Source organism: Phacochoerus africanus, chromosome 2, assembly GCF_016906955.1.
Source record: "Phacochoerus africanus isolate WHEZ1 chromosome 2, ROS_Pafr_v1, whole genome shotgun sequence".
NCBI classification, from domain to species: Eukaryota; Metazoa; Chordata; class Mammalia; order Artiodactyla; family Suidae; genus Phacochoerus; species Phacochoerus africanus.
The window spans coordinates 140,884,870-140,909,537 of record NC_062545.1 but is presented as its reverse complement, the minus strand read 5'-3'; the positions used below and the strand labels follow the sequence as shown (position 1 = coordinate 140,909,537).

The 24,668-nt window shown below is 48.6% G+C and overlaps 1 protein-coding gene across 4 annotated transcripts in view; it reads left to right on the top strand.

Annotated features, from left to right (window-relative positions):
• Nucleotides 1-7,565: 7,565 nt before the first annotated feature.
• Nucleotides 7,566-24,668, top strand: part of ADAMTS17 (ADAM metallopeptidase with thrombospondin type 1 motif 17) — a 385,992-nt gene continuing 368,889 nt past the window's right edge. For all 4 annotated transcript variants that reach the window (XM_047766837.1, XM_047766834.1, XM_047766835.1 and 1 more), the window contains exons 1-3: nt 7,566-7,743; nt 8,203-8,567; nt 19,784-19,937. In XM_047766837.1, the coding sequence (XP_047622793.1) occupies nt 7,665-7,743; nt 8,203-8,567; nt 19,784-19,937 (598 nt within the window). In that variant the 5' untranslated portion in view covers nt 7,566-7,664. The remainder of the gene's footprint in view (nt 7,744-8,202; nt 8,568-19,783; nt 19,938-24,668) is intronic.

Below are 24,668 nucleotides of genomic sequence, written 5' to 3'. Positions count from 1 at the left end.
TTACATATAAAGGCATATATATATACACACACACACACACATATATAAAATCAGTAGCTTTATATATGTAATATTGTATATAATACTTAGAAAAGCCACTGATTTTTGTGTTTTTGTATGTTATTTGGGTAACCTTGCACTCCATTCATGATTCTAGTAGGCTTTCAGCTCTTCCTAAAAATCAGGAGTAGGTGTGGGTGTGACTTGCAATAGTAAGAATAGTTTTTCACTATTGAAAAACTAGCCTGGGATTTAGGAAGCCAACTCCTCTTGGTCAACATGTGTTATTTGTCAATTTACTGATAAATATTTTGCCAATATTTTGATGAATATTTTTGCATGGATTTTATAAAAATATTTTTCTACTTTTCTATTTTGTGTTCTAAATGTTTTTTGTATAAATATTGTGCAAAGTTGATAAAGAGAAATTTGGAGGATTCTTTCTTTTCTGTTCTCTTTTACTTTACTGTTTTACTAATTGTTTATTTTATTGTTTGCTCTGAGCATTACATCATACATACATAATTTATCACGGGTGTTGACATTTTACGAGTTCAAGTGAAGTGTGAGAATCTCATTCCCCTCTGTGTCCCTTTATCATCCTCAGTTTACAACTGTTTTAAACATTTTTCTTTCTTTTTTGTTTTTAAGGGCCGCACCTGCAGCACATGAAAGTCCCCAGGCTAGGGGTCGAATCGGTGCTACAGCTGAGACCTATGCCACAGCCACAGCAATGCCAGATCCTAGCCAGGTCTGTGATATTCACTACAGCTCATGGCAACGCTGGATCCTCAACCCACTGAGCGAGGCCAGGGATCAAACCTGAATCCTCATAGATTCTAGTCACAATGGGAACTCCCTAAATATTTCTTATATAGACTTTGAGAATCACATTACATAGTGTTAGATTTTTTGCTTAAATCCTCAAACATATCTGAGAAAAACTAAACAGAGAAGGATCCATTGTATTTACCCATTTTGTTACTCTTTTCACTGTTTTCCTTCCTGGAGTTCTAAGATTCTTTTATTATGTCCCACTTCCTTTTTTTTTTTTCTCCTTTCATCTCACCGGGTTATGTGGAGAGCTTTCTTGTCCTTTCAGGTGTTTGAAGTTTTCTGCTACTGCTTAGTAGGTGTTCTGGAGGGTTGTTCCATTCGTCTATGTATTTTTGATGTATTTGTGAGAGGAGGTGAGTTCCAAGTCTTACTACCCCATCATCCTGATTGGTGCTCCCCTTCCCCTGCTGATGAGCATTTGGGTTGTTTCTAGGTTGTTTGTAATTTGGCTATTACAAATAAAACTGTTCCTGATCACTCATTTACAACTCTTTGTTTGTGTTATAGCAGGCAGATAGCTAAATAAGAGCAGAGAAAGGGGGGCACGGCCAGGTGGCAGGAAACAATCTTGTAAACAGCAGGAGTCCTTGGGCAGATAAAGAAAAGCAGGAACCTCTGGACTAACATGAAACCACACATTGTGGGGTGACAAGTGTCCTGGAGGTAGACAAAGAAAAGTGGGAAAATATGGGAAATTTCAGTATCCAAATGTAACTTTTTGCTCATTATGCCCTCATTACAATAAAATTAGCCTTGCAGATAAGAAGTTCCCATCATGTCCCAATACCATGACACTTCCAATCAAGGTTAAATAAGGACAGAAATCCCTCCTCCCCACATGAAGATGGAGCTTGGATGAAAATATGACCCTAAACCTCTCCCTCCTCAGTGAATGGTCCACCCGTTCATTTCTACAGTCCACGTAGCCGGCTCTTTATTATGTCTTTCTGTTTCAAGGACTCCCTGTTGACATTTTTGGGGGTGGGTGTTGATAATATTTTCTTGTTTCCTTTACCTAAGAGTGTTTTGATTTTCTCTGCATTTCTGATGGTGGGGTAGTAGGACTTGTCAGAATTATAGAATAAATAACTCTATAGCTAAATAAGTATCAAATTATAGTTATTTTCTTTTGGCACTTGAAAACTATTGTGTCATTTTCTTCTGGTCTTCATGGTTCCTGATGAGAAATCTGTGATTTAAATTACTTATCCCCTATTGGTAGGTATTATTGGTCTTGCTGCCTTAAAATTTTTTCCTTTGTCTTAGTTTTTTAAAGTTTGATTATAAAATGTATCGATATTAATCTTTGGGTTTATCCTGTATTGTGTTTGCTCAGATTCTTACATATGTAGGTTTATGTTGTTTACTGAATTTGAATGCTCATTATTTGAAGGCTCTTTCAGCCCCTCCCTTTGTCTTGTCCTTGAATTCTTTCTGCAACAAGACAAGAACCTACTCTCTGGTAATGTATGGACAAATACTTTCAGTATCGAAGAGCAGAATGGCTGAATATATGTATATTAATTTCCAAGGAAACTGCCAAGGATGGCAACATAGGAGGCTCTTGATCGTATGTCCTCTCATGGATGCTCCAAATCCAGAGCCACACACAGATCAATTCCCTCTGAAAGAAATCCAGAAACTAGCTGAGACTCCTGTGCGTTGGGTGAGCAAGATCAAAATGGATGGGAGAGGCTGAGACATGTTCTTACCATGAACCCCACCCCTAGTACAGCAACATACAGTTTCAAGGGAACTCACAAGTCCCACCTTCTCCCGAGAAATGAGTTTGGACCCACCATCTAGCACCCCAACTTTGAAGATTTCCACCTTCAAAGAGCCCCAGACACCTAGCTCTGAAAGCCAACAGGACTTGCATCCCAACCCACAAGACTAAAGCAAACCAAGAAATAGTTCTAAACAGGCTAGCAAGGACCCTCCAGGGCTCAGCACAGAGGGAGCAGACAGAAATACCCATCTCCAGTCTTTCCCTAAAAGAGGTCATTTGCATGCTTCAAAATGTACTGCTTGTGTGTCTGTCAGGGTTCTAACTTAACATGCATCCAGGGGCTGACTGTGATCCTCTGAGGAGACTTGGGGGGGCTGGTGAATTCTGTGTCTGTGCTCTCTCTCTCTGGCACACTCCAGGTCACCAGTGTCTTCCTGGAAGGAACTTGGGCACATGTCTCATGACCTGGCTTTTGTAGCTGCCCCCCAGGAAATGCATCCCTTGATTACCTAGCTCTGGTGACCAGTGGGGCTTGCATTTCTGGTCCCACAGGACTGTAGCAAAGAAAGAAATAAATCTTACTCAGCTCATTCCCCAGGGCTCAGTGCTCGTTTCCCTGAAAGAACTTTTGCATACTTTAAGAGCTGCTGCTTAAGAATCCAGCTCCCAAACAGCCTGCATCAGAAGGACATGAGTGGATTTGTCTTTTCAACAATGGGGATGCTTGAAGACTATGGACACACAGCTCTATGGCAGGCTGAGACCTCAGGGGCACAGCCTGGGAAGGGGAAGAACCAAGATATTGGGAAAGGGTACAGCTAGAAATACCTTAGTAGTAGCCCTGATGGAACAAGTTAACAGCTAGACTGAAAAATCAATGTTCAAGAGTGTAGTGAATTTGGACTTGTTTGGCAATATCAGAACAAGGGACTTGTTGGATGAGCAGGAATGGAGGGCAGCAGGAATTTCCAGACGGGGCCATTCCTGGAGTCAGGCACGAATGGCCTTGTGTGGCCAGGGCACCCATGCGAACAGACCCTGCCAGAGCCCTGGAACCTGGGAGGGGCCTGCAGACCCCATGGGGAGAGGTTGGCAAGATTAACTCAGGGGAACAGGATACTGGCCAAGTCGCTGAATGTGGGACTAGGATCCAGGCTCAACACGGAAAGGGCAAAAGATAAACCAGAAAAAATAGGCCTTTGCAGGAGGGAGGGAGCTGGGGCCTGCATTTCACACCAATTCTGGTTCAGGAGGACAGGATTGATGCTGCACGCCCCCTGCTGGAAAGGATGTGCATCTCATTTGCTCCCAGGATGGAGGACTGCATCAAAAAGTGAACTTAGTCTCAAAGAGGTTGTCCTGTAGAATCCCCTGTGGTACCCTCTCTCCTCATCCCCTACCAACACCTAGTAATATTTAGGGCACCTGTTCCACCTACACACGGATCAGGTTTACACTTCAGTCTTGGCACCTGGGCTCATCAATTACTGGCTCAAGAAATCTCTGAGTGGGGAGGATTAAGGAAGGTCACGTTTGGCCCAAGTGCCTGCAGTCTTCTTTGTGCTCTGCCCACTCTGTGTCTTTAGCCCTGTATTTCTGAGTTTCGCATTTGAACAGTGTGTCTCTTGGCAAAGTCTGTGCTCCTCTTGGGACTGTCTTGCTATCATTAACAGCAATAGTACCGGTCATGAGAATGGCAACCAGCATCCAAGCTTGGGCAGGGGCGGTGGATCAGAGAGAGGCCAAGAGAGGCAGCATCACTGACCTGCTGGGGGTTATTTCCACACAATGCAATCAGAAAAGATCGTGCCTGCCAGAGCGGAGCTGTTCACAAAAAGCAGTGGACAAGCTGAAAAATTGAAGAGATTTCTCATCCATGAGTGCAGCAAACAGTTTTAACCCCCAGACAAGGAAGAGGGGTTCTTTCATCTCAGACTCAGACTGCCACTGCCACCTGTAGGGCTTTCCTTTGCTTGTTTATCTTACTTTTAATCCTCCCTGACCCCCAGCCCTTTCTCCTCCATCTGTAAGATGGGATTAATCCTCGCCCTTGCACAAAATGAAGACCAGGCAATTTCTGTGTTAAGATGAAATGTGATCATAGCAGATAGTAATGATTTCCTCTTTTAAGCATTATTTCCTATTATGGGAAACTATGCATAACATACAGTTTACCATTTTAGCCATTTTAAGCATACAGTTCAGTGGCATTAAGTACATTCACCTTGTCATGTGATCATCACCGCCATCCATCTCCAGAGCTTTCTCAACTTCTCCAGTGGAAACTTACACACTGATGTCTCACTCCCCCTCCCTCAGCCCCTAGTAACCACTATTCTCCCCTCTGTTTCTATAAATATGACCACTCTAGGTACCTCATATAATGGAATCATACAATATCTGTCTCTTTGTGACTGATTTATATTATTTAGTTTAATGTCTTCCTTCAGATATATACCCGGAAGTGTAATTGCTCGATCTTATGGTAGTTCCGCTAAACTTTTTTTTGGTGCATAGTGGCTGCACCAATTTAGATTCCCTCCAAAGGTGTTCAGGGTTTCCTTTCCACCACAGCCTTGCCCACACTTGTTTCCTCTTATCTGTTTGGTAACAGGACTCTTAACAGGTGTGGTAGGTGGTTCCTAACATAATCGTTTCCTAATTTGGGATGTAGTAAAAATCTTCTCTAAGCCAAGCAGTTTTTGTGCAGGGGGCGGGGGGGGGGGGATTGATAGTTGGTTTTGATTTGCATTTCCCTGGTGACTAGTGATCTTGAGAACCTTTCAGATACATGGTTTCCAAATATTTTCTCCCATTCCATAGGTAGCCTTTTCATTTTGTTGATGGTTTGCTTTGCTGTGCAGAAACTCTTAGATTTGATACAGACCCATTTGCTGATTTTTGCTTTGCTGCTTGTGCTTTTGTTGTCCTCCAAAAAATCACTGCCAAGACCAATGTTAAGGTGCTTTTCCCCTATGTATTCTTCTCTGAGTTTTACAGTTTCAAGTTTTACATTTGTCTTTGATCCATTCCAAGCCGATTTTTGTGAGTGGGGGTCAGAGAGGGTCCAATTTCATTTTTTTGGCATGTGGCTGTATACTTTTCCCACCGCCACTTACCAAAGAGACTATCCTTTATTCTTGAGCATTCTTGGCTCACTTGTCAAATATTACTTGACTAGATACATGTGGGTTTATTTTGGAGCTCTATTAGCCTTTTATCTAATGGTGGTCATTCAGGTCTTGCTTTTTTTTTTTTCTTTCCCCTAAATAATTCAGTGTGGTGAACATTCTAGAATATTGCCAGTTCATTTGTGGTAGTTAGCCAGAAGTGGAACAGCAGAATTGTAGGGTGTGTACAGTATTGTTCTTCAAAGTGGCTATGCCAATTCGCACTCCCTCCCATGGGCAGGACAATGTCCTCTCCAATTCTTGATATTTCCAAGTGCTTCAGTTCGGACAGGCTGGAAGATGAAATGGTATCCTGCTCTTGCTTCAGTTTGCATGCCCTTGCGGACTACTGAGCATCAAGTAGACTCCTGATGGCAGAAGGAATTGTTCCCGCAAGGTAGTGGGGCTGGCTTTTTAGTAACCAGCCTTTGAGGTGGCTCTTTGCCCAACAAATTTTCACCAAAAAGCTCTCCATGATTTCTTGTGCCACCAGAAGAGGCTGCTGAACCTTCAGTCAGCTAAGGCTGCTTTCAAGGGGAGGGGGGAAAAAAACCCAAACTAGGCCATGAGCAAGCTGCATGAGGTTTCCAGGAACTAGGTGTCTGGTGGTGGGTGGCAGCCCCTGGAGCAGTGGAGGGTGCGGTGGACAGAGCAGCAAAGGATTCCACTAGCAGCACCCTAGGGGACACACAGACTAGCAAGTTTGCAGTAGTGAGAGTGATGGGCTTTACTGAGAATCAGTGACACAGCCCACTCTCAGGGTTAATGAAATGTCAGGAAAGCTGAACAGTGCTCACTTCTGGATTCCTGTCGATAACATGTAACCCTGGGGTGCATTTTAGATTCTGAGAGGCTCTAAGCAGAGTCCAAGAGGAGTGCTGTTGCCCCTCTGCCTTGAGAAAACGGAAACAGGCAGGACAGGCAAGCGGGGAGGGGGAGGGGAAGAGACATGAGAATGGTTACACCTCAGTTAATTTTGTTTTGTTTTGTTTTTCTACCAGAACTTGCTCAGTTATGAATGATTCATTCTGTTGCAGGAAGACTTGGGTTCAAGTTCAGGCTTTGCTACTTTGTGTCCCAGTTTCCTAACCTGTAAAACTGGGCTAATATTCCTTCCTACGTGCCATGGAGGGCTCTTGCCGTGGAGAGAACAGCCCCGTCCGCAAGCCAGGAGCCACATTCTAGCTCTTGCTGGGATACAAACTCACTGGCTAACTCAGCAAGCTCCTTATGCTCACTCTCGCCCCCTCAGTGTCTAAGTCTGTAAGAGTGTGTGATCTCGCCTGTGCCACCAGCTTCCGTGCAGATAAAGATGACAGGAGGTGTGAAGGATTTGCATAAGCACCTCTCCCTTGGAAGTGGCCAGCCATCCCGTGCAAAGTTGCGCACCTAGAGCAAGAAAGTGCCCAGCTACAGACAACCCAAATTGGTTTTACTTTAGATGCAGAGAAAATATACTTTTATGGATGATATCTTTTGGCTAGGATTTCTGGACTGTCTTTTTGGGAAGCTGAGCAGCAAGGTTTGAGAGGGTTACAAAAATGGGGACAAACTTTGAAGACCAGTCAGGTGTCCTGGGTCCTCCTCAACAGCGCGGCTCCAGATGGCTCCCTTGCGCCACCTGGTGCCCCCTCCCCGCCACTGCCCAGAAACCACGTGTAAGAAAATTCTTACAACCTAACTACGCACCCTGGTTTAGACCCTTCTTAGCCAATAGCGAAGGGGGAGGCGGGGTAAAGCAAAGCGAGAGTCCTATCATCTCCAGCTTTCCGAGGAGAAGGCGGGGCTTGGGATTTACCACGTTGGGTTTGTCCGCAGCGCTAATTACTTTTTCCAAAGGCTGGAGGGCTTCACTCCGGCTGGCGCCGCCGCCTCGCGCGCTCCTGTTCCGCCGCGACCGTCAAGGGGGGCTGCTCCTCCCAAGTACCATGTGTGACGGCGCCCTGCTGCCTCCCCTTGTCCTGCCCTTGCTGCTGCTGCTGGTTTGGGGACTGGACTCGGGTGCAGGTAACGCTCCCTCTACTCCCGCCCCTTAGCTCGTGCTTCTCGCGGCCACCTTCCTTCTGCCCTCCCGAGGCATCTTGGCGGCCTCCGCCTGCCGGCGTGGCCGGGATCCGGCGGCCGACAGCTGACAGCTCCCGGGTCCAGGGGGCGCGGGCCGCGGCCGGAAGACTGGGCTCCAGGCGGCTCCCGGGCGGTCCAGCCGCCGCCAGTTCTCCGGACGCCGATGCGGCGGCCGTATTCCCGGAGGTGCTCGGGTAGCCCAGCCGGAGACCTTTCCAGGGTGGCGCGGGGTCTGGGGAGAGGCGCTGAGTGGCATGGAGGTGCCCGGGCGAGATAAGAAAAGAGAGCAACCGCTCGGGGCCGTGTTGTCTCTGGGCTGGCGCGGGATGCCCAGCGCTGGACCTCGCGCTCGGTGGGCGGGCGGCCGGGCCCCGGCGCGCTGACGCGTCTCCTCTCTTACAGCGGTCGGCGACGCGGCGGCCGACGTGGAGGTGGTGCTCCCGCGGCGGGTGCGCCCAGACGCCGTGCACCTGCCGCAGCTGCCTGGCGCCCCAGGGCCCCGAAGACGTCGGCGACCCCGCGCGCCCCCCGCTGCCCCGCGTGCCCGGCCTGGCGAGCGCGCCCTGCTGCTGCACCTGCCGGCCTTCGGGCGCGACCTGTACCTGCAGCTGCGTCGCGACCTGCGCTTTCTGTCCGGCGGTTTCGAGGTGGAGGAGGCTGGCGAAGCAGGGCGCCGTGGACGCCCCGCCGAACTGTGCTTCTACTCGGGCCGCGTGCTGGGCCACCCCGGCTCCCTCGTCTCGCTCAGCACTTGCGGCGGCGGCCTGGTACTGCCCGCACCCCCTTGGGGTCTGCCTGGCGACCCCTCGCAGAGTTGGGAAGGGAAATAGGGGGAACGGGGGCGGGGGAAGGCGTCTGGGATGGGGGTGGGGCCACCACGGATGCTCTGCTGCTGGCGGGAGCGAAGCCCTCCTACCTCTTCCCGCCCACCCTTCTTCTCCACCTCTTCCCTCCCCCACCTTCCGGAGGGTCTGTGAACGGAGGCTGCGGGAGGGGAAGGGTCTGATTATCCAGTGCCTTCCACTTGCTGTGCTAAGCCTCAGCAGTGTGCCTGGCCAGGACCCATGTGGCGTTGCCGGGAGGCAGATAAGCGTAGCTCGCCCAGGGAGCTCAGGTCTAGCAGAGATGAAACCTGTCTGGCCACTAGACTTAGGCTGCACTTGGCCCGGGTGTGGACTGAACGTTATTTGCATCTGCACAGATGTTTGTGCGTGTCTTGGGGAACACCTATATACGTAGATCTCATCTATTCTTGAACATGGGCGTGGGGTCTTGAGCATTCACCTCTTTCTGTCATTTTGAATCTTTGGAGGGGTCCCCTAACAGTCCACTAACTTGCTCTTCTTAGTTGAAAAGTGAGAACCAGGAGAGGGAGGTCTCCATTCTTCTTCCCCTTATACCACAAGCAGGCATTTGTCTGGCACCCACCCTTAGCCAGGCCTGAGGGATGCTTACATTGGTGATGAGACCCTTTCTTTCCTGGACCCCAGATGCTCCCTTGGTGTGGCAGTACTCCCCCACCCCTTCTGCCTTGCTGCACTCTGAGGCACCTGTGACAGGGCTCTGAAGGGTAGAGGAAGCTCTTGTGCACCTCTGCCCTACCTGTGCTCACACCGGCTCACTTGGCGACACTGGTGCCCAGACAAACCCTTCTCATTGTGCCCCAGAGGAAGGCACACAGCTGGCAGATGGGCTGCATGCACCCTGCAAAGCCTGGGATGGGTTCAGAGCCTGTTTCTCTTATCTTCCAGGGAAAGTGATCTCTGATATCCTTTTGTGTCTGTACTTCCCTGACACAAGAAATTGCTTCCCCCACCTCCGCCTTATCTTGCTCTGACATTTAGAGTTCCCTAGCTGTTACCCACATAGTGTGTAACTAGTTGGTGTGAATCTTCAGCAAAGCAGAAAACCTGGGGGTCCAAGTCTTTATAGGAGATTTCTGCTCTCTTCTCAGCAGTGTAAGGGAACCTGGGGTGTGTGTGTGGGGGGGTGATTCCTAAGAATTGGCCTTTGCCAGTTCCCCTGTCAGGACTTTTTGAGTCCTGATCAGAATGTGATCTCTTTTTGCTGGGCTGGGATAAATTGGCTTCTTCAGTTAAACAAGGAAAATGGGTTGCAGAGGGGGGCCTGGTGGCAGCCAGTATGGAACAGGGGCTGAGAATGTGGGCTGTGGGTGAGGAGGCTTAAGTAGGAGTGAGAAAGGCTCAGATCACCATAGGGCTCGGGTCAAGGCTGCCTCATGTTCTGGGAGGGACTGGAAGGCCCACATCATTTTTCCTGTTTTTGCCAAAGTGTTTAAAGTCTAGGTCACATCACTGTACTGAACATGGAAACATCTGAATCCCATTTGCTGCGGTTTAGTGAGTTTCTGTAGAGGTCAGAGTTTATACCTCTTGGTGTAAAGTTTCCAGCAAGGAACTATCTGCAAAGGGGCCGAGGGTGGAAATCTGGATAACATTGATTTAAGTCCTTACAGAGTGAGTGCTGGGCCCTCTCACAGATGGCATCTGAGTCAGAGGTTTCACTTCAGTCCCCCTGGTTTTCAGGAAGACTGTCCTTCCCTTCGGCACCATGTGAGGGCGCTGTGCTTTAGTTAAAGGAACCCGGCCAAGAGGCTGTGTTCGGCATGTGCCAGCTGCCGGTGGACCTCTAAGACTTTAGACCTTAAATTGCTGCTTGAGCAGACACTTCTGTTGTTTAGTCTGTCTTGTTCATCCTGTTCGTGTAAGCTGGACATTGGACACTTTCCTAAGTACATCTTCTAGGGGAGCGGCAGAGGGCCTGGAGGATAGAGACAGGTGACTTGGAGTGACCCCATGGTGGCAAAGTGGTCCTGCCTTTGTAGAAAAGAAAGCAACAGGAATGGGAGTTAACCAGGTTTGCATCCCACTCCACCTTGCTTTGATTTGGATTCTCAGATGTGCTTGAGATAGTTCAGCTGGGTGGTAATGGTGGGTGAGCCCCCCTTGACCAGACTGGAAGCACAGTGGAGATGTGGCATGTGTGTTGTGTGTTTTTGAGGACAGGTTCAAACACAAGGTGTGTTTGGGGTAGGGGGAACTGGGTCTGGTAGATGAATTTTGGTGCTCAGAGATGGAAACCTTCCAGAGCCTCCTTGTACCTAAAGACCATGCAGAGCAGGGGTTGGCAAACTTTTTCTATGACGGACTAAGTAGTAAATATTTCAGACTTTGGAGGCCGTATGATCTCTGTCCCTCCTTCTTGCTATGCCCTTTTGGTGCAAAAGCAGCCACAGAAGGTAAAGAAACAGATAGACATTTATGTGTTCAATAATTTTATTCTGATGTTGGGTAGGAATTAAATCCTGCTGCATCTAACATCTCTAGAGAGGAGTTCCTGTTGTGGCTCAGTGGTAATGATCCTGACTAGCATCCATAAGGACAGGGCTTAGATTCCCTGGTCTTGCTCAGTGGGTTAAGGAACTGGCATTGCTGTGAGCTGTGGTGTAGGTTGCCGACACGGCCTGGATCCCGCCCTGCTGTGGCTGTGGCATAGGCCGGCAGCGGCAGCTCTGATTTGACCCCTAGCCTGGGAACTTCCATTTGCCACAGGTGCAGCCCTAAAAAGACAAAACAAACAACCCCCCCCAAAAAAATCAAAAACATCTCCAGTTCAGCTTAGTGAGGAGTGTTGCCTGCGGGGGCTGTTCCCTGCTGTCTGGGACCTGTGCTGCCTGTCTCCAGAGACATTTGGTATCTGTTTAAAGGGGATGCATAATTAGATCATTACTTGTTTATGGGGCAGGAAAGTAAATCTCCTGTTCCATTTTGCACCCCCGCTTTGACAGTGGGCAGAGGGGTGGGAGTGTGGTACTGTTCCTCTCTGTGTCTTTTCTTGAAAAGCTGTGCAGGCTGCATTTTGTGGATCTTCAGAGCCCACGGGCTCAAGTATTAATTGTTTTCTGTTTATGCATCTTCATTCTATTTACATTTCAGAGACTCCTTAGATATAACGTAGGTTTTTGGGAGAGTTTCATAACTGTATAACTTTAGAGCAGTGAACTTGGGCATGTGAGAAAGGTATTTCTCCTCCCAGAGGATTTATGTGAGCTTGCATTTCTCTATGCCTCATGTTAATGGGCCCAGGTCATGGATGGAGGGCCACCAGAATTGGAATAAACTTAAGGGTAAAATTCACCAGGATAGGGAGAAATGGTGGAACTTCAGAGCTAGAATGTGCTGCCTGTCTGAAATGAGTGGTTGGAGGGCTGATTTCATCCCCACACATGAGGGACAGGCAGTGATGGGGTGGCCCCTGCTGCTGGGTCTGGCCTGCTGAGCAAGGGCCAGTCTTCTTTCAAGAATTCTGGGCTCAGGGGAGTCTTCTGCCCAGAATCTGTCCATCTATCCTTGACTGAGGCTGGTGGGGGTGCGCCGTGGGTGAGATCTTGGGGCCAGACAGGACACCCAGGAGAGCTCTGAGCTGTGGGATGTCAAGAAGCCATGCCTAGGAGGTCCCGTCATGGCTCAGTGGTAACGAACCTGACTAGTATCCATGAGGACGTGGGTTTGACCCCTGGCCTCACTCATTTGGTTAAGGATCTGGTGTTGCTGTGGCTGTGGTGTAGGCTGGCAGCTGTAGCTCTGATTCGACCCCTAGCCTGGGAACCTCCATATGCTGCAGGTGTGCCCCTTAAAAGGCCAAAAAAAAAAAAAAAAAGCTGTGCTCATTTTCGAGGCCACCCCTGAGGGACAGAGAGACGAGCAGGCATGGGCCTAGTGTGCCTTCTCCTTGGGGTGCTTACTGTGGTTCCTCTCACCCAGGCTGCTCAAAGGGGGACCTGATGGCCCAGCCACCCAGCTGCAGTGCTGGGCAGCCATTGTGGGCCCAACATCCATGCAGCTCCTTGCAGTTTTCCACTCGTAGCTCTTCCTCCCTGTCTGCCCAGGCACTTTTGCAGGAATGCTCACCCTTCCCATGGAGGAAGGGGTGTCGTCCATAGAAGAATGGTGGTGGTGGGGTGCCGAGGTCAGCAAGTCAGTGAGCAGGTGGCTTAGAAGAGTTGAGGGGACCCTGTTCCCCAGAGGGCAGCCTGATTTCAGTGATGGAGGAGCAAGTGTGGGAGGTTGCCGCCCCTCCCCTTTAGTTACCCAACTATCTTTTCATGGACCACAGAATTGCTCAGCTTTTTAATACAGCATCACTTGATCGCATCCAACTGAGTAGGAGTTAGTTTTGGCAAAAAGCATGTGGTATGGAGGTTTTTTGGAAGGGAGGAAATAGATCGGGCCATGTTATTACCCATCATATTGGTGCAGGTGTGGGGAAGGTGCACAGTCCTCAGTCATTCATCCGTTAATATTACTGAAGAATGTATCAGGCACAGCATACATATATTTGGAAAATGCAAAGGACATTTTTCTTTTTTTGGAGCTTGGTAAAAAGCAGCAGTTGTGTGGATGTTAAGGAAAACAAGAAGGGAAAAGCCAGTTGTGAATGTGAGGGGGGAGGAATGAAACGGCAGGGCTTGGAGCAGAGAGTTCTGAGACCTCCCCCGCCACATCTTCTGGAAGGACGCTCACTCTGCTTCACGTTGACTTTCTACACCCGCCGCTGTTTGCACCAGGCTACCAGTGGCCGTCACCTAGGATCTGTAGCCCTGCCTAGTTACGTACCTAGGGTGCATGACTAGATTTTCCCATCTGAACTTTTATTAGGTTGGCAACATTTTTACAAGAAAAGGAAGCACAGGATGGGTTGATAAACTGAAGTCATTCCTAGATGGATCACCTTTGAGGAGCTTGTTTGCTGAGCATCTAGGTGCTGCAGCTGCCTGACCTTGGCTGTGTGTGACGGGGGATGTTTCTGTAGCCAGTACCTTGAAGGGAAGTGCTTGGAGTCGGCGGCTAACATTTCCCGATGCGTGTGTCTGCACCTGGCATATGTGCGGCAACACTCCTGCTCTTAGCAGGTGAGGCTGCATCCATTTGGGCTTATGACCTTGAGTGAGACACTTAACCTCCTTCAAACCTCCCTGACTGGTCATACGGGGGGGGGGGGGGGGTCAATGTCAACTTTGTGTGGCTATTGGGAGAATAAAGTCAGATGAAGCCTGACATCATTTAGGGAGACCTTGGTGCTTTAAGGCATTGAAGACATCTATCTTCTCTCGGCTCCCAGGCCTGTCCCAGGCTTTTCCAGTTATAAATCAACCAATCCATCACTGTTGTTACTAAATGAACAGTTAACACACCTGCAACGTGTGGGACCCTCTGGTCTGCTCCTATTGAGCCTCAAGAGAAACACGGTATGGGCCTATCTCAGAAGGCAGTCTGGGTTCTTCCGGGAAGGAAGGTGTGCCCGAAGGTAGCTGGGGTGGCTCTGGGGTCCCATGGGGTAAGGTGGCCCTTCTGGGGGGAATGAGGAAGAGGATTGGAGCTAACGGGGGTTGGCCTCTGGTTCTCAGTGGGAGGAGTGTGGCCATACCTCCAAGGCCAGGTCCTTCCCAGGTAAGGGGGCCTGTGAGCTGGCTGTGGGCTGGAGGTGGGGGATGAACTGAACGGACAGGTGTGTAGATGCCAACCTGAAGCGCCAAGAAATTATCCCAGGCAGTGGTTCTGAGCCTTGAGCTGGCATCAGAGATCCCTGTGGGATCTGATGCCCTAATTGCTGGGCCTTACCTCCCTGGCTTCTGATCCAGTCAGTCTCTGGGTGGGCTTTCGAGCCTGACTTTCTGACAGGTTTCCAGTTGCTGTGGCTGCTGCTGGTCTGGGACCACATTTTGAGGATCGCTGGCCTAGAGGCAGTTGGGGGTGGGGGTCTGACTATTGACTTGGGAGGCCGTGGTGAGAGCAATGTGGGGAGGACCAGAGCAGGGTCCCAAAGAGGTGTTGACAGCCTGTGATTATTTAGGGATTGGAAGCAGGGGAGAATCCACAGTCTTGGGGGCTGACTTGGGAACGAGACCAAGGATATGTCATCAGGGGTTTGACATTTGTAGAGGAAGCAGCAGGACTTTGAAAGGGGGACTCTGGATGATGCCCTGGAGGGGGCGGTGGGTCCCTCATGGAGAATGGGGAGCCCCTCGCACCATCTGGGTCTGGGATGCTTCTGTCATGGGAGGGGTCCCGGCCACTCAGACTCTGCTGAGAACCCCTCCTCCCCCCCCCCCCGCCCCAAGAAAGTTGGAGGCAGGTGGGAGGCAGTCCCGGGAATGATCTTCCTTCATGGAAGTAAGGGTTGCTCTCAACAGAAAGTAGACTCCTAACCGTTCCCTCTCTCCCCTCTCAAACTACTTGTGCTAACTAATGGACAGAGAGAAGGTGACCAAAGACCCACTCCAGGTGCCCAAGGGGCTGCAGCCTCCTGAGGAAGAGGCTTGGGGGGGCTCCCTGGGCACTGAAATTCCAGCAGGGTCTTGGTAAGATGGGGCAAGGCCCACAGTCCTGAAACAGGTCCCTTCAGACCAAGGACAGAGCAGCAGACCATCCCAGCAGCTACAGCAGATTTTCTTTATCTTAAAAGCATTCTCCACATTATTCCGAGTAGTCCTGCTGATATTAGGAAGTGATACAAACCTTTCTGACCTTCCCAAATTTTCTAGCTGCTGGAAGACCTAGTCCTGCCTCCGGGGGTGGGGTTAACAACCCTGAGTTTATAACATAACGCTGTCTTAAAGTGGCAGGGAAACCTTTCAAAGCAAGCTTCTAGAACAAAGTGAATTGAAAGGGAACCACTCAGAACTGTCATGCTATCAGGTTACACCTGATACATTTGATTTGACCACAACTTCTTGAGTTGGGTACCAAATCTTAGAAGATGTAAGAGTTCTCTTTTAAGAGCACCATTTCATTGAGGATTTCTGTTCCCTTTAAAACCAGGTGGCCTGACGGCTTCCAGGCCTGTCTGCCACAGGCATCTGTTCCCCACAGTTCTGCCTTTTCAGATAGGTTTGCAGCCCATCTGGATCGAATGTAACCTGAGACTCATCACGGCCTTTTCTCCTGGCCCTTTGTGGGTCAGGGAGGCCTTGGAAGAGCATTTCTGTGCCTGATGCTCAGCATAGATGGTGACCAAAGGAGTAGTACAAACTCAGGCAGCCCTGCACAGTTGGGGGCCAAAGGGCAGTGATGGGCTGGAAGCCAGGGCAGAGCCTCACAGTCTGAGGTCCGGGAGGGCACTCCAAATCTAGGGTCCCTCCAGACATCCAGATACAGGCAGGAAGGAGGTGGCTAGGGTATCTGACATCCAGTTAAAAGCTGAGAAATTGGGGAGTTCCCGTCGTGGCTCAGTAGTTAACTTATCCAACTAGGAACCACGAGGCTGTGGGTTCGATCTCTGGCCTTGCTCAGTGGGTTAAGGATCCGCCGTTGCCATGAGCTGTGGTGTAGGTTGCAGACACGGCTTGGATCCCATATTGCTGTGGCTGTGGTGTAGGCTGGCAGCTACAGCTCCGATTAGACCCCTAGCCTGGGAATGTCCATATGCTGCGGGTGCAGCCCTAGAAAAAGGCAAAAAGACAAAAAAAAAAAAACCAAAAACCGAAACTGGGGAAATTGGCTCTCCATCCCCGTCTACACATCGAAAGCTCCTGGTGAGCTTTTAAAAAGTGTCCGCGCCTGAGTTTCACTAGCATTCACAGGGCTGCTAATTCACTTGGCCTGGACTGGGGCCTGGGCCTCAGGAGTTTGCCGAGCGTGCCAGTGACTTCAGTGTGCAGCCAAGGGTAAGAGCCACTGGGCTAGTGCCTTCTACTCCAACCCAGTCCTATCTCTTCCAGTCTGTTCCATTGCAGTCCAGTTTATCTACAGTTTCTCGAACAACTATTATGTGGCAGACATTGGGAAAATGAGGCATAATTCCGATCTCGCCTCAGAGCAACTAACTGCTTACTTGGTTGTGACAGACACCCTACAGCCCTGGGGGTAATGGGCTGGAACATAAAGTGCCAGGGAAGGTTTTTCTTTTTCTTTTTCTTTTTTTTTTTTTTTTTGCTCCAGGGAGAAGGAAGTTCAGGGAAAGATCAGGAGGGCTGACAAGTTTTTATTCTGGGCTGAGATTGCACGTGTGTGTGTGTGTGTGCGCACACGCGCGTTGAGACAAGCTGCACTTTTCAACAGAACTTTTTATCACGGGTGCATTTTATCACTGTGATGACAGGCTGAGTGTTAGGGAAGCTTCAAGGTGCCAAGTGACAGTGACAGTGGACCGAGACTGAGGGAGGGGCAGGGTGAGGTCCTTCCTAGTGCTGGCTCCCCAGGCTGTGCCCAGCCCCTCCCTGCCAGGTCCTAGTCCTGGCCACAGGCCTGCTCAGAAGTCAGGTCCTAGGAGGGCAAGTGGCTGCCGGGTGGAGTACAGGCCATTGATCCATTTTCTTTCCTGAGTGGAAGGAAACCAGCATGTGGGTCCCTCCAAAAAGGACCTAAAGCAGAACATTCCCCCAAGGGGCTGGACCTTGCTTTGCCACCAAGGTGAGATTCTCCCTACTTTGTGTCACCTTAGAGCTTCCTGCTAATTGGCCTTTTACCCTGCGGTTTGTGAATACAAACACTAGGCTGAATGAAAGAGAACTGGCTTCGAAAGTGCTAGGGGGCCTTTGATCTTCCTCATCTCCAGCATTTCAGGAAGACCCTGGCCCCTTGTCCTCCAGGGAACAGGGACCTCCTTCTGTGTGGGCAAGCCCACCTCCCACCCCTGGACTGGGCTGCATCTGCCAACTTGATTTCAGCTGTTAAGCTGTGGGCATTTCCACTGATGGTTACTGAGGGCTTCTGCACTGAGCCCTGGTGGGGATCTGCAGAGCCCCCCACAGCCACCCTCTGCCTCCACTTCTTCCATTTCCCCAAGGTATTGCAGTGAACAAACCCAAGTTTCAACTTCAAAGACGAAGGGAGAAAGCCATGCTTTCCAGCAGGTCATGCAGTGCCCCTTTAAGACAGTTTTATTTGGGAAGTAAAATCTGAGTTGTTCTTGGCAGAAGTTCTGATGAAATGGAAACCTTGAAATCTGCTTAGACCAGTGAGTATGATCTCACCCCATAGGCAATCTGATTAGCTGATCTGACTTATTTGCAAAGAGGATTGGTACCCATGCATCAAAAGGTAGAGGGGTCTAAGTCGTTTGGTTTGACTGAACTCTGTACCTGAGACCAGAGGAGCAGCTGTGCTGTGGTGGAGAGCAGTGCTTCAAAAAGTATGGTCCTTGGGCCTGCGGCATCAGGATGACCCGGGGACATGTCAGGAATGCAGGTTCTGGGGGAACCTCTAAGGCCTCCAGGTGATTCTGATGCACCCTGGAGTTTGAGAACCACTGGTCCAGTATGTCATGGCTTTTATTTCTTTAATTATTATTTATTTGCTTTTTTGGGCTGCACCTGCAGCATATGGAAGTTCCTGGGCTAGGGGTCAAATCGGAACTGCAGCTGCTGGCCTACACCACAGCCACAGCAATGCTGGATCTGAGCTCCATCTGTGGCCTACACCACAGCTCATGGCAGTGCCGGATCCTTAACCCACTAAGTGAGGTCAGGGATTGAACCCGCATCCTCATGGTTATTAGTCTGGTTCATTACCTCTGAGCCATAAGGGGAACTCCTGTCATGGCTTTTAGAAACAGAGTTGGAGAGAAGACCGGGTGTTGGTGATAGCCTAAGACAGGTGGGCCCAAGCTCCTGAGTCTGTGCTAGTGCAGGTGGTCCTGAGATGCACCTGGAGCAGGGCCATGGCCACAGGGCCTAGTGTGCAAGCACAGATCATCCCCAGTTGTGGCTCACCTGGTTCCTTGTGGGAAGTTTACCTTGTTTTGTTGATGGATCAGAAGGGAAGCTAGTGGTAGATTTAGAATTGTTACTCTCTTAAAGTGACAAATGAAAAAATCCCAGTCCTTAAACTTTCCATTCAGTTTACAAATCATGCTCTACTTATAATCTAGGAAGTTTCTGCAATCCTTTTTAAGGGGCCTTTGGATAATATTTGATTCCATTTGCAAATCTGGTGTTTAACCATGTTTAAACTTTTAAAACCATGTTTAGAAATTTGATGTATTCAATTTCATTTGCAAGTTCTTTTGTTGTCTGATTAAACAATAAACCCTTTGAACCCTAACCAACCAACCAACCAAACAAAAAACTCTTTGCAAGTACTTCTTACAACTGACGAGTTCCTAGTCTTACATAGATGGGCAATCTTAAGTTCTCTTATGTATTCTGATGCTGCTTATAAGCCTAATAAGATCTTAACATCACAGGTCTAAGCCGTGGATTCACTTTAAATTAGAATCACAAATTTAATCCATTAGATACTCTGCCAAATTTTCTTCAGCACTGAAAAAAATGTGTAAATCTCCAATCACAGAACTGTTAACATTACAGGTTTAACTTTGTCCTCTCTATTTAGTTCTAAATATTCCCCAGGGGGAGTTCCCATTGTGGCTCAGTGGAAATGAATCCAACTAGCATCCATGAGGATGCAGGTTTGATCCTTGGCCTCGCTCAGTGGCTTGGGGATCTGGTGTTGCTGTGAGCTGCAGCTCTGATTTGACCCCTAGCCTGGGAACTTCCATATGCTGAAGGTATGGCCCTAAAAAGCAAAAGAATGAAAAAAAAAGATATAAATATTTGCCAGGGATAAGATAGACATATTTTCCTATTAAGCATATAGTTGTCATTCATTTCCAGTACTTTGGGGGGTACCTCTTCAGGTGAACTTTTAGGAGATGATTTAAAATTTTTTTTTTGTTAATTAATACTAAAGTAATACATATTTGAATGTGAACCCAGAAAATGGGTGCTGTTGCACACCTCTCACCCCCTGCCTCCTGTCACATGACCCCCCCCAACACAACTGCTGGGTGGGACATTTCATGTCACACTGTAGCTCACTCTTGGGCTCAGTACGTTGGTGCAGAGAAAAAGCCCAGGCACCTGAACCAGGCCATCACTGGGTGGCCTTCCCGTGCTCTGGTGCTGGGGTCATGGCAGGCACGAAGGAAGGGGGCTGACACCCGTTTTCCTCTCTCTGGGCAGGTTGGACTCATCCAGCTTGGGCAGGAGCAGGTGCTAATCCAGCCCCTCAACAGTTCCCAGGGACAGGAGCATCTGATCAGGCGCAGATGGTCCTTGACGCCCAGCCCCTCAGCCGAGGCCCAGATGCCGGGGCAGCCCTGCAAGGTCCTCACAGGTGAGTCTGGGAACCAACCTAACTGACTCATGGCGCATGCCTGTTTGGTACCGTTGCACGTCCCCAGACCGTCCTTCATTGGCATGTCCCCAAGTGTGCTGAAGTTGTGTGAACAAGACCATATCTTTTGATTTATTTCTTGTTTTTTTAGGGCCCGCACCCACAACATATGGAAATTAGCTGGCTAGGGGTCAGGCGAATTGGAGCCATAGCTGCCAGCCTATGCCACAGCCACACCTCTGAGACAAGATGCATCCGTGACCTATGCTGCAGCTTGTGGCAATGCCGGATCCTTAACCCACTGATCGAGGCCAGGGATTGAACTCGCATCCTCATGTTTAGGAGTCAGGTTCTTAACCCAGTGAGCCAAAACAGGAACTCGACTTTTTAAATTGCCCATAAGGCCACTTTCTTTGCTTTTCTCTCTGTGTTAATGGCAGTGTTTCATGTGTAGTGGCCCTTTGAAACAAGTATTTCTGGAAAGAACCCAGGTCTTTTTTGTGTAGTATCTCAGCTTTATAGACCAGGAGCAAGTTGAGGCCTGACTGACATTAATGGCTTGTGATTATCAAGCCCAGGGTTGGTGGTGGAGCTGATGTGAGAATTCCTTCCCCTGGCCCCCAGCCAGAGCTGTTCTTATACTGTGGTCCTTGGTCCAGGTCTGGACTGCACTAATTAGAGTCGCCTGGGGGACCAAGGAAGCATTGGGGCCAAAGTGTGACCCCTGAGCTAGCAGCATCACCTGGGAATCTGTTAGATCTGCAGGTTCTTAGCACTCCCCCCATCCCACTACCTCCTGAATTAGGAACCATGGGGGTGGGTCCAGAAATCAGTAGCTTTGAGGGCTGTCCAGGTAAATCTGATCCTGCTTAAGTGTGAGAGCCACTATTTAAAAAATGCCGTGTACCAGCTGGTCCCCCCACATCCTGACCTAATTGATCTGGGGAATGACTTGGGTATGTTTTGAAAGGTGGTTCTAATAAGCAGCTTGGCTGAGAACCCAAGGTTCTTATATTCTGTGCCTTTCTTTGAGACACCTGGGGATTATCTGTTAGGTGTTTCAGGACATTTCATGGTGTGGTGTCACAGGCAGTCAGCCTGTGAGTGTCCCTGGGTGAAGATAATAGCCTCCTGCTCACAGGTGGCACTTCCTCCCTGGAGAGCAGAGGCCCCATGGCTGAGCTTTGGGAGACGTGCTTTTGTAGTTTAAAGACTTATCTTTGACGCAAATATCTAGGCTTAGTGTTCCAGTGACCTTGGAAGTAAATTATCTGACTCTCCTGTAGACCAGGATTTTTTTTTTTTTTAAGGTTTTGGGTTTTTTTTGGCTCTACTTGTGGCATGTAGAAGTTCCCAGGCCAGGGGCTGAACCCACACCATAGCAGCAACCCGAGCCACTGTGGTGACAACACCAGATTCTTAACCCGCTGCACCACGAGAGAACTCCCTGATCTGCTTTAAAAGTAAATGGCTATTGGGAGTTCCTGCTGTGGCTCAGTGGTAATAAACCCAACTAGTATCCATGAGGATGAGGGTTTGATCCCTGGCCTTGCCAGTGGGTTAAGGATCCAGCATTGCCATGAACTGTAGTGTAGTTCACAGATGCAGCTCAGATCCCACATTGCTGTGGCATAGGCTGGCAGCTGTAGCTCGCATTTGACCACTAGCCTGGGAATCTCCATGTGCTGCAGGTGCAGCCATAAAAATACAAAAAAAAAAAAAAGTAAATAGCTATTGGTCATTTTAAATCCTTGTGCATTTCCAGAGGTTCTCAGCCCTGGCTGTCCATCGCCATCCCCTGGGGAGCTTTATCAGCTAGTCATGTCCAGTTCCTACTCCCAGAGAGGTGTCTTTATTGGTCTGGGTGCAGCTTAGGCATCTGGCGATTAAAAACCTTCCCCATTTAAAGCCTCCAATGTTCAGCTGGCACTGAGAACTGCTGTGCTAAGAAGTTTTAAACATGAGTCATAGCACCCGTGGGCCGGGGGAAGTGGATTTTCTCAGGTGAGAAGCACCAAACAGGGCCACACAGTGAAACCCAAGGGCAAATATGTTTTGTTCTCACTTTGGTTCGTTAGCTGCTAGTCAGTGACCAGAAACCCAGGGTGCTTAAGGATGATATCATGGAATATTTGCCTAATTACCAGCTGCCATCCTCTTTAGGGGTGTGATACCAGGGATTGCTGACAAAATGATAAATTGTGCTTGTGTTTGCATTTTTGTCCCTAAGGCTGGTTGGGAGGCACAGACTGTTTTGCCTTTAGTGAAGGGAATAAAATGAACAAAACCAGGGCGGGGAGGATATGATGGAAATTAAGTTACAACAAGAGATGGAGTTCCAGTTGTGGCGCAGCGGAAACAAATCCGACTAGGAACCATGAGGTTGTGGGTTTGAACCCTGGCCTCGCTCAGTGGGTTAAGGATCTGGCGTTGCTGTGAGCTGTGGTGGAGTTCACAGACGCAGCTTGGATCTGGTGTTGCTGTGCCTCTGGCGTAGGCTGGTGGCCATAGCTCCAATTAGGCCCCTAGCCTGGGAACCTCCATATGCTGTGGGTGCAGCCCTAAAAAAAAAAAAGATGACCAAAAAAAAAAAAAAAGCCTACAAGAGCCATGCAAAGCTGCAGAGAGTAATTTCTGAATTTGCTTAGCGAAAAATCTCTTCCTGGCCCCCAAATCTCATGTCACTGTGCTCTGCCATGTGGGAGCATCTCCTGTATTTAAGGTGGTGCCACCTCGGGCTCTGTCTTGGGTAGGAGCAGACGTAGGAGAAGAATGTACATTTCACTTCTGGGCTTGCTCTGTGTGAGATGCTCCATCAACTTTGTTGAGAATGACAATGGGCCTTCTAAGGCTTAGCTAAGAAGCAGTCATTCAGGCCCCGTCTAGTTTGGATTAACTTTCAAACATTGGGGGTTTGGAAACTGGGAAAATTAATTTACTGGGATACCAGCAAAATAAGTTTCCAAAGAAATTAATCAGATGAATCCAAGATTTCCCATGAGAACATGTTCTTTATGGCTGAACGTGGCAGCCATAGGTGTCATTGTGCCTTATCATTGATCTTGTATCACCCCAACCTTGGATGCAGCCTGGAGGTAGCCAGCTGGCTCCTGCAGGTGAGAGAGCGTCCAGCAACTCTTCCCCCTCCATGAAGCACTCAGTTTACCTGCAAGTTGGGTCTGGGTAAGCTGCCTTGTTCTCTAGGGACTGGCACAGTCAGAGCCACCTGGGTAATACAGAGGCTTCATTTCTGGCAATCTTCAGGGCTTCCAGAGAGGGGACAGGCAGATCCTGTTTTCTTTATAGCTTCTTACTTTAGGACCTTATAAACTCATCAAATATCACTCTAACTTGGAACTTGGCATGAAAATATGGAGCCTATGACCCTGAGCCGCCTTTTCTTTTTTTTTTTCCCTTTTCCTTTCCTTCTTTCTTTTCTCCTTCCTTCCTTCTTTCTTTTTTGGTGAACATGAGTTTTTGAAGATATTTTTGGCTAGTCCCAACAACCAAAAATGGTACTTTGGATATTTCGAAATGTTTCTTGACTTTTTGAGTGGTTATTGTGACTTCAAAACTTTTTGTCTGTCTGCTATGTCTATTTCAGTTTCTCCGTTCAGATTCAGTTTAGAATCTTCCCACTAGCACATTCATGGTTTTTAGTAACAATTTGAATATCTTCTCCTCCTCTCTGATAGACATAACATAGTGGATGATAGAAGTAGATTGTAAAATAATAAGGCTAGTTTGCTGTGGGACACTGTCAGAATAAGAATCCTGCAGTGTTTTAAGTGGCGATGGGTTCTTTAGAATAAAAACATGCCATTCAGCAATGGTGTCTGGGTAGTTATTGATATCTACTTTATAGTTTAAGTTCAGTTATGGTTGTTTAAAAATTTTGTTGCAGTTATTTTGTAGTATTGTTTGGTTCATTTATAAGCATTCTAAAATTAATTTTAGTCAGTATTTAAAGGAAACTGTAATGATTCTGAAATGGTGTATTGCCAACTTAGGCAAGAGTTTACATGTATAATACTATCTGTACATACTCTGTAATAAATAATTGGTTCGGACTTGTGCTCGTGTCAATTAAGATTACTTTGGTTGGAAATGACAGAAATCAAATTGACTTAAACACTAAAGCCATCACTGCTAGGGGCTCCTGGAACCGAGGAGCAGAGTGGGACCTTGGACCTCAGGTTATCCTTGGCCACAGTGATGCTTTGTCTGCAGCTGGCTTCTCTCCTGGTGATAAGGAGGCAGCTGGGCTGAGGAGAGAAACTCTTTTGTCTAATCAGGAGAGGGGGTGGCTTGACTTGGATCATGACTTTAATTCCTTTCAATTCACCACTGGTTTCAAATGTCTGGAGGCAAGAGTGCTGGCGCTTAGCTCGGTCCCACATAGGTAAGGAGATACCACTCTACCTTCCATCCTTGTTCTGACTTCCTAGACGTCAGGTAAAAGCCTGGCAGAGCAGCTTCAGGGCGCCTCTAATCCAGGGCTAATCCATCATTCTGGCTCAGTGGTTCCATCTTACTTCATGAGCTCCTCCCTCAGATGCCAATTAACTCCTCATGCCACCGGTGCCACCGGTGCCCCCGGGGAGAAACATAGCTACTGGTCTTTGCTCGCTTAGGAAGGGCTCAGTTCCTCTGAAATTTGGTTCTTTTAAACTTCCTTGAGACCTCAGGTCTCCAGTGGGTAAAGCGAAATATGATTTCTTAGTTTATCCA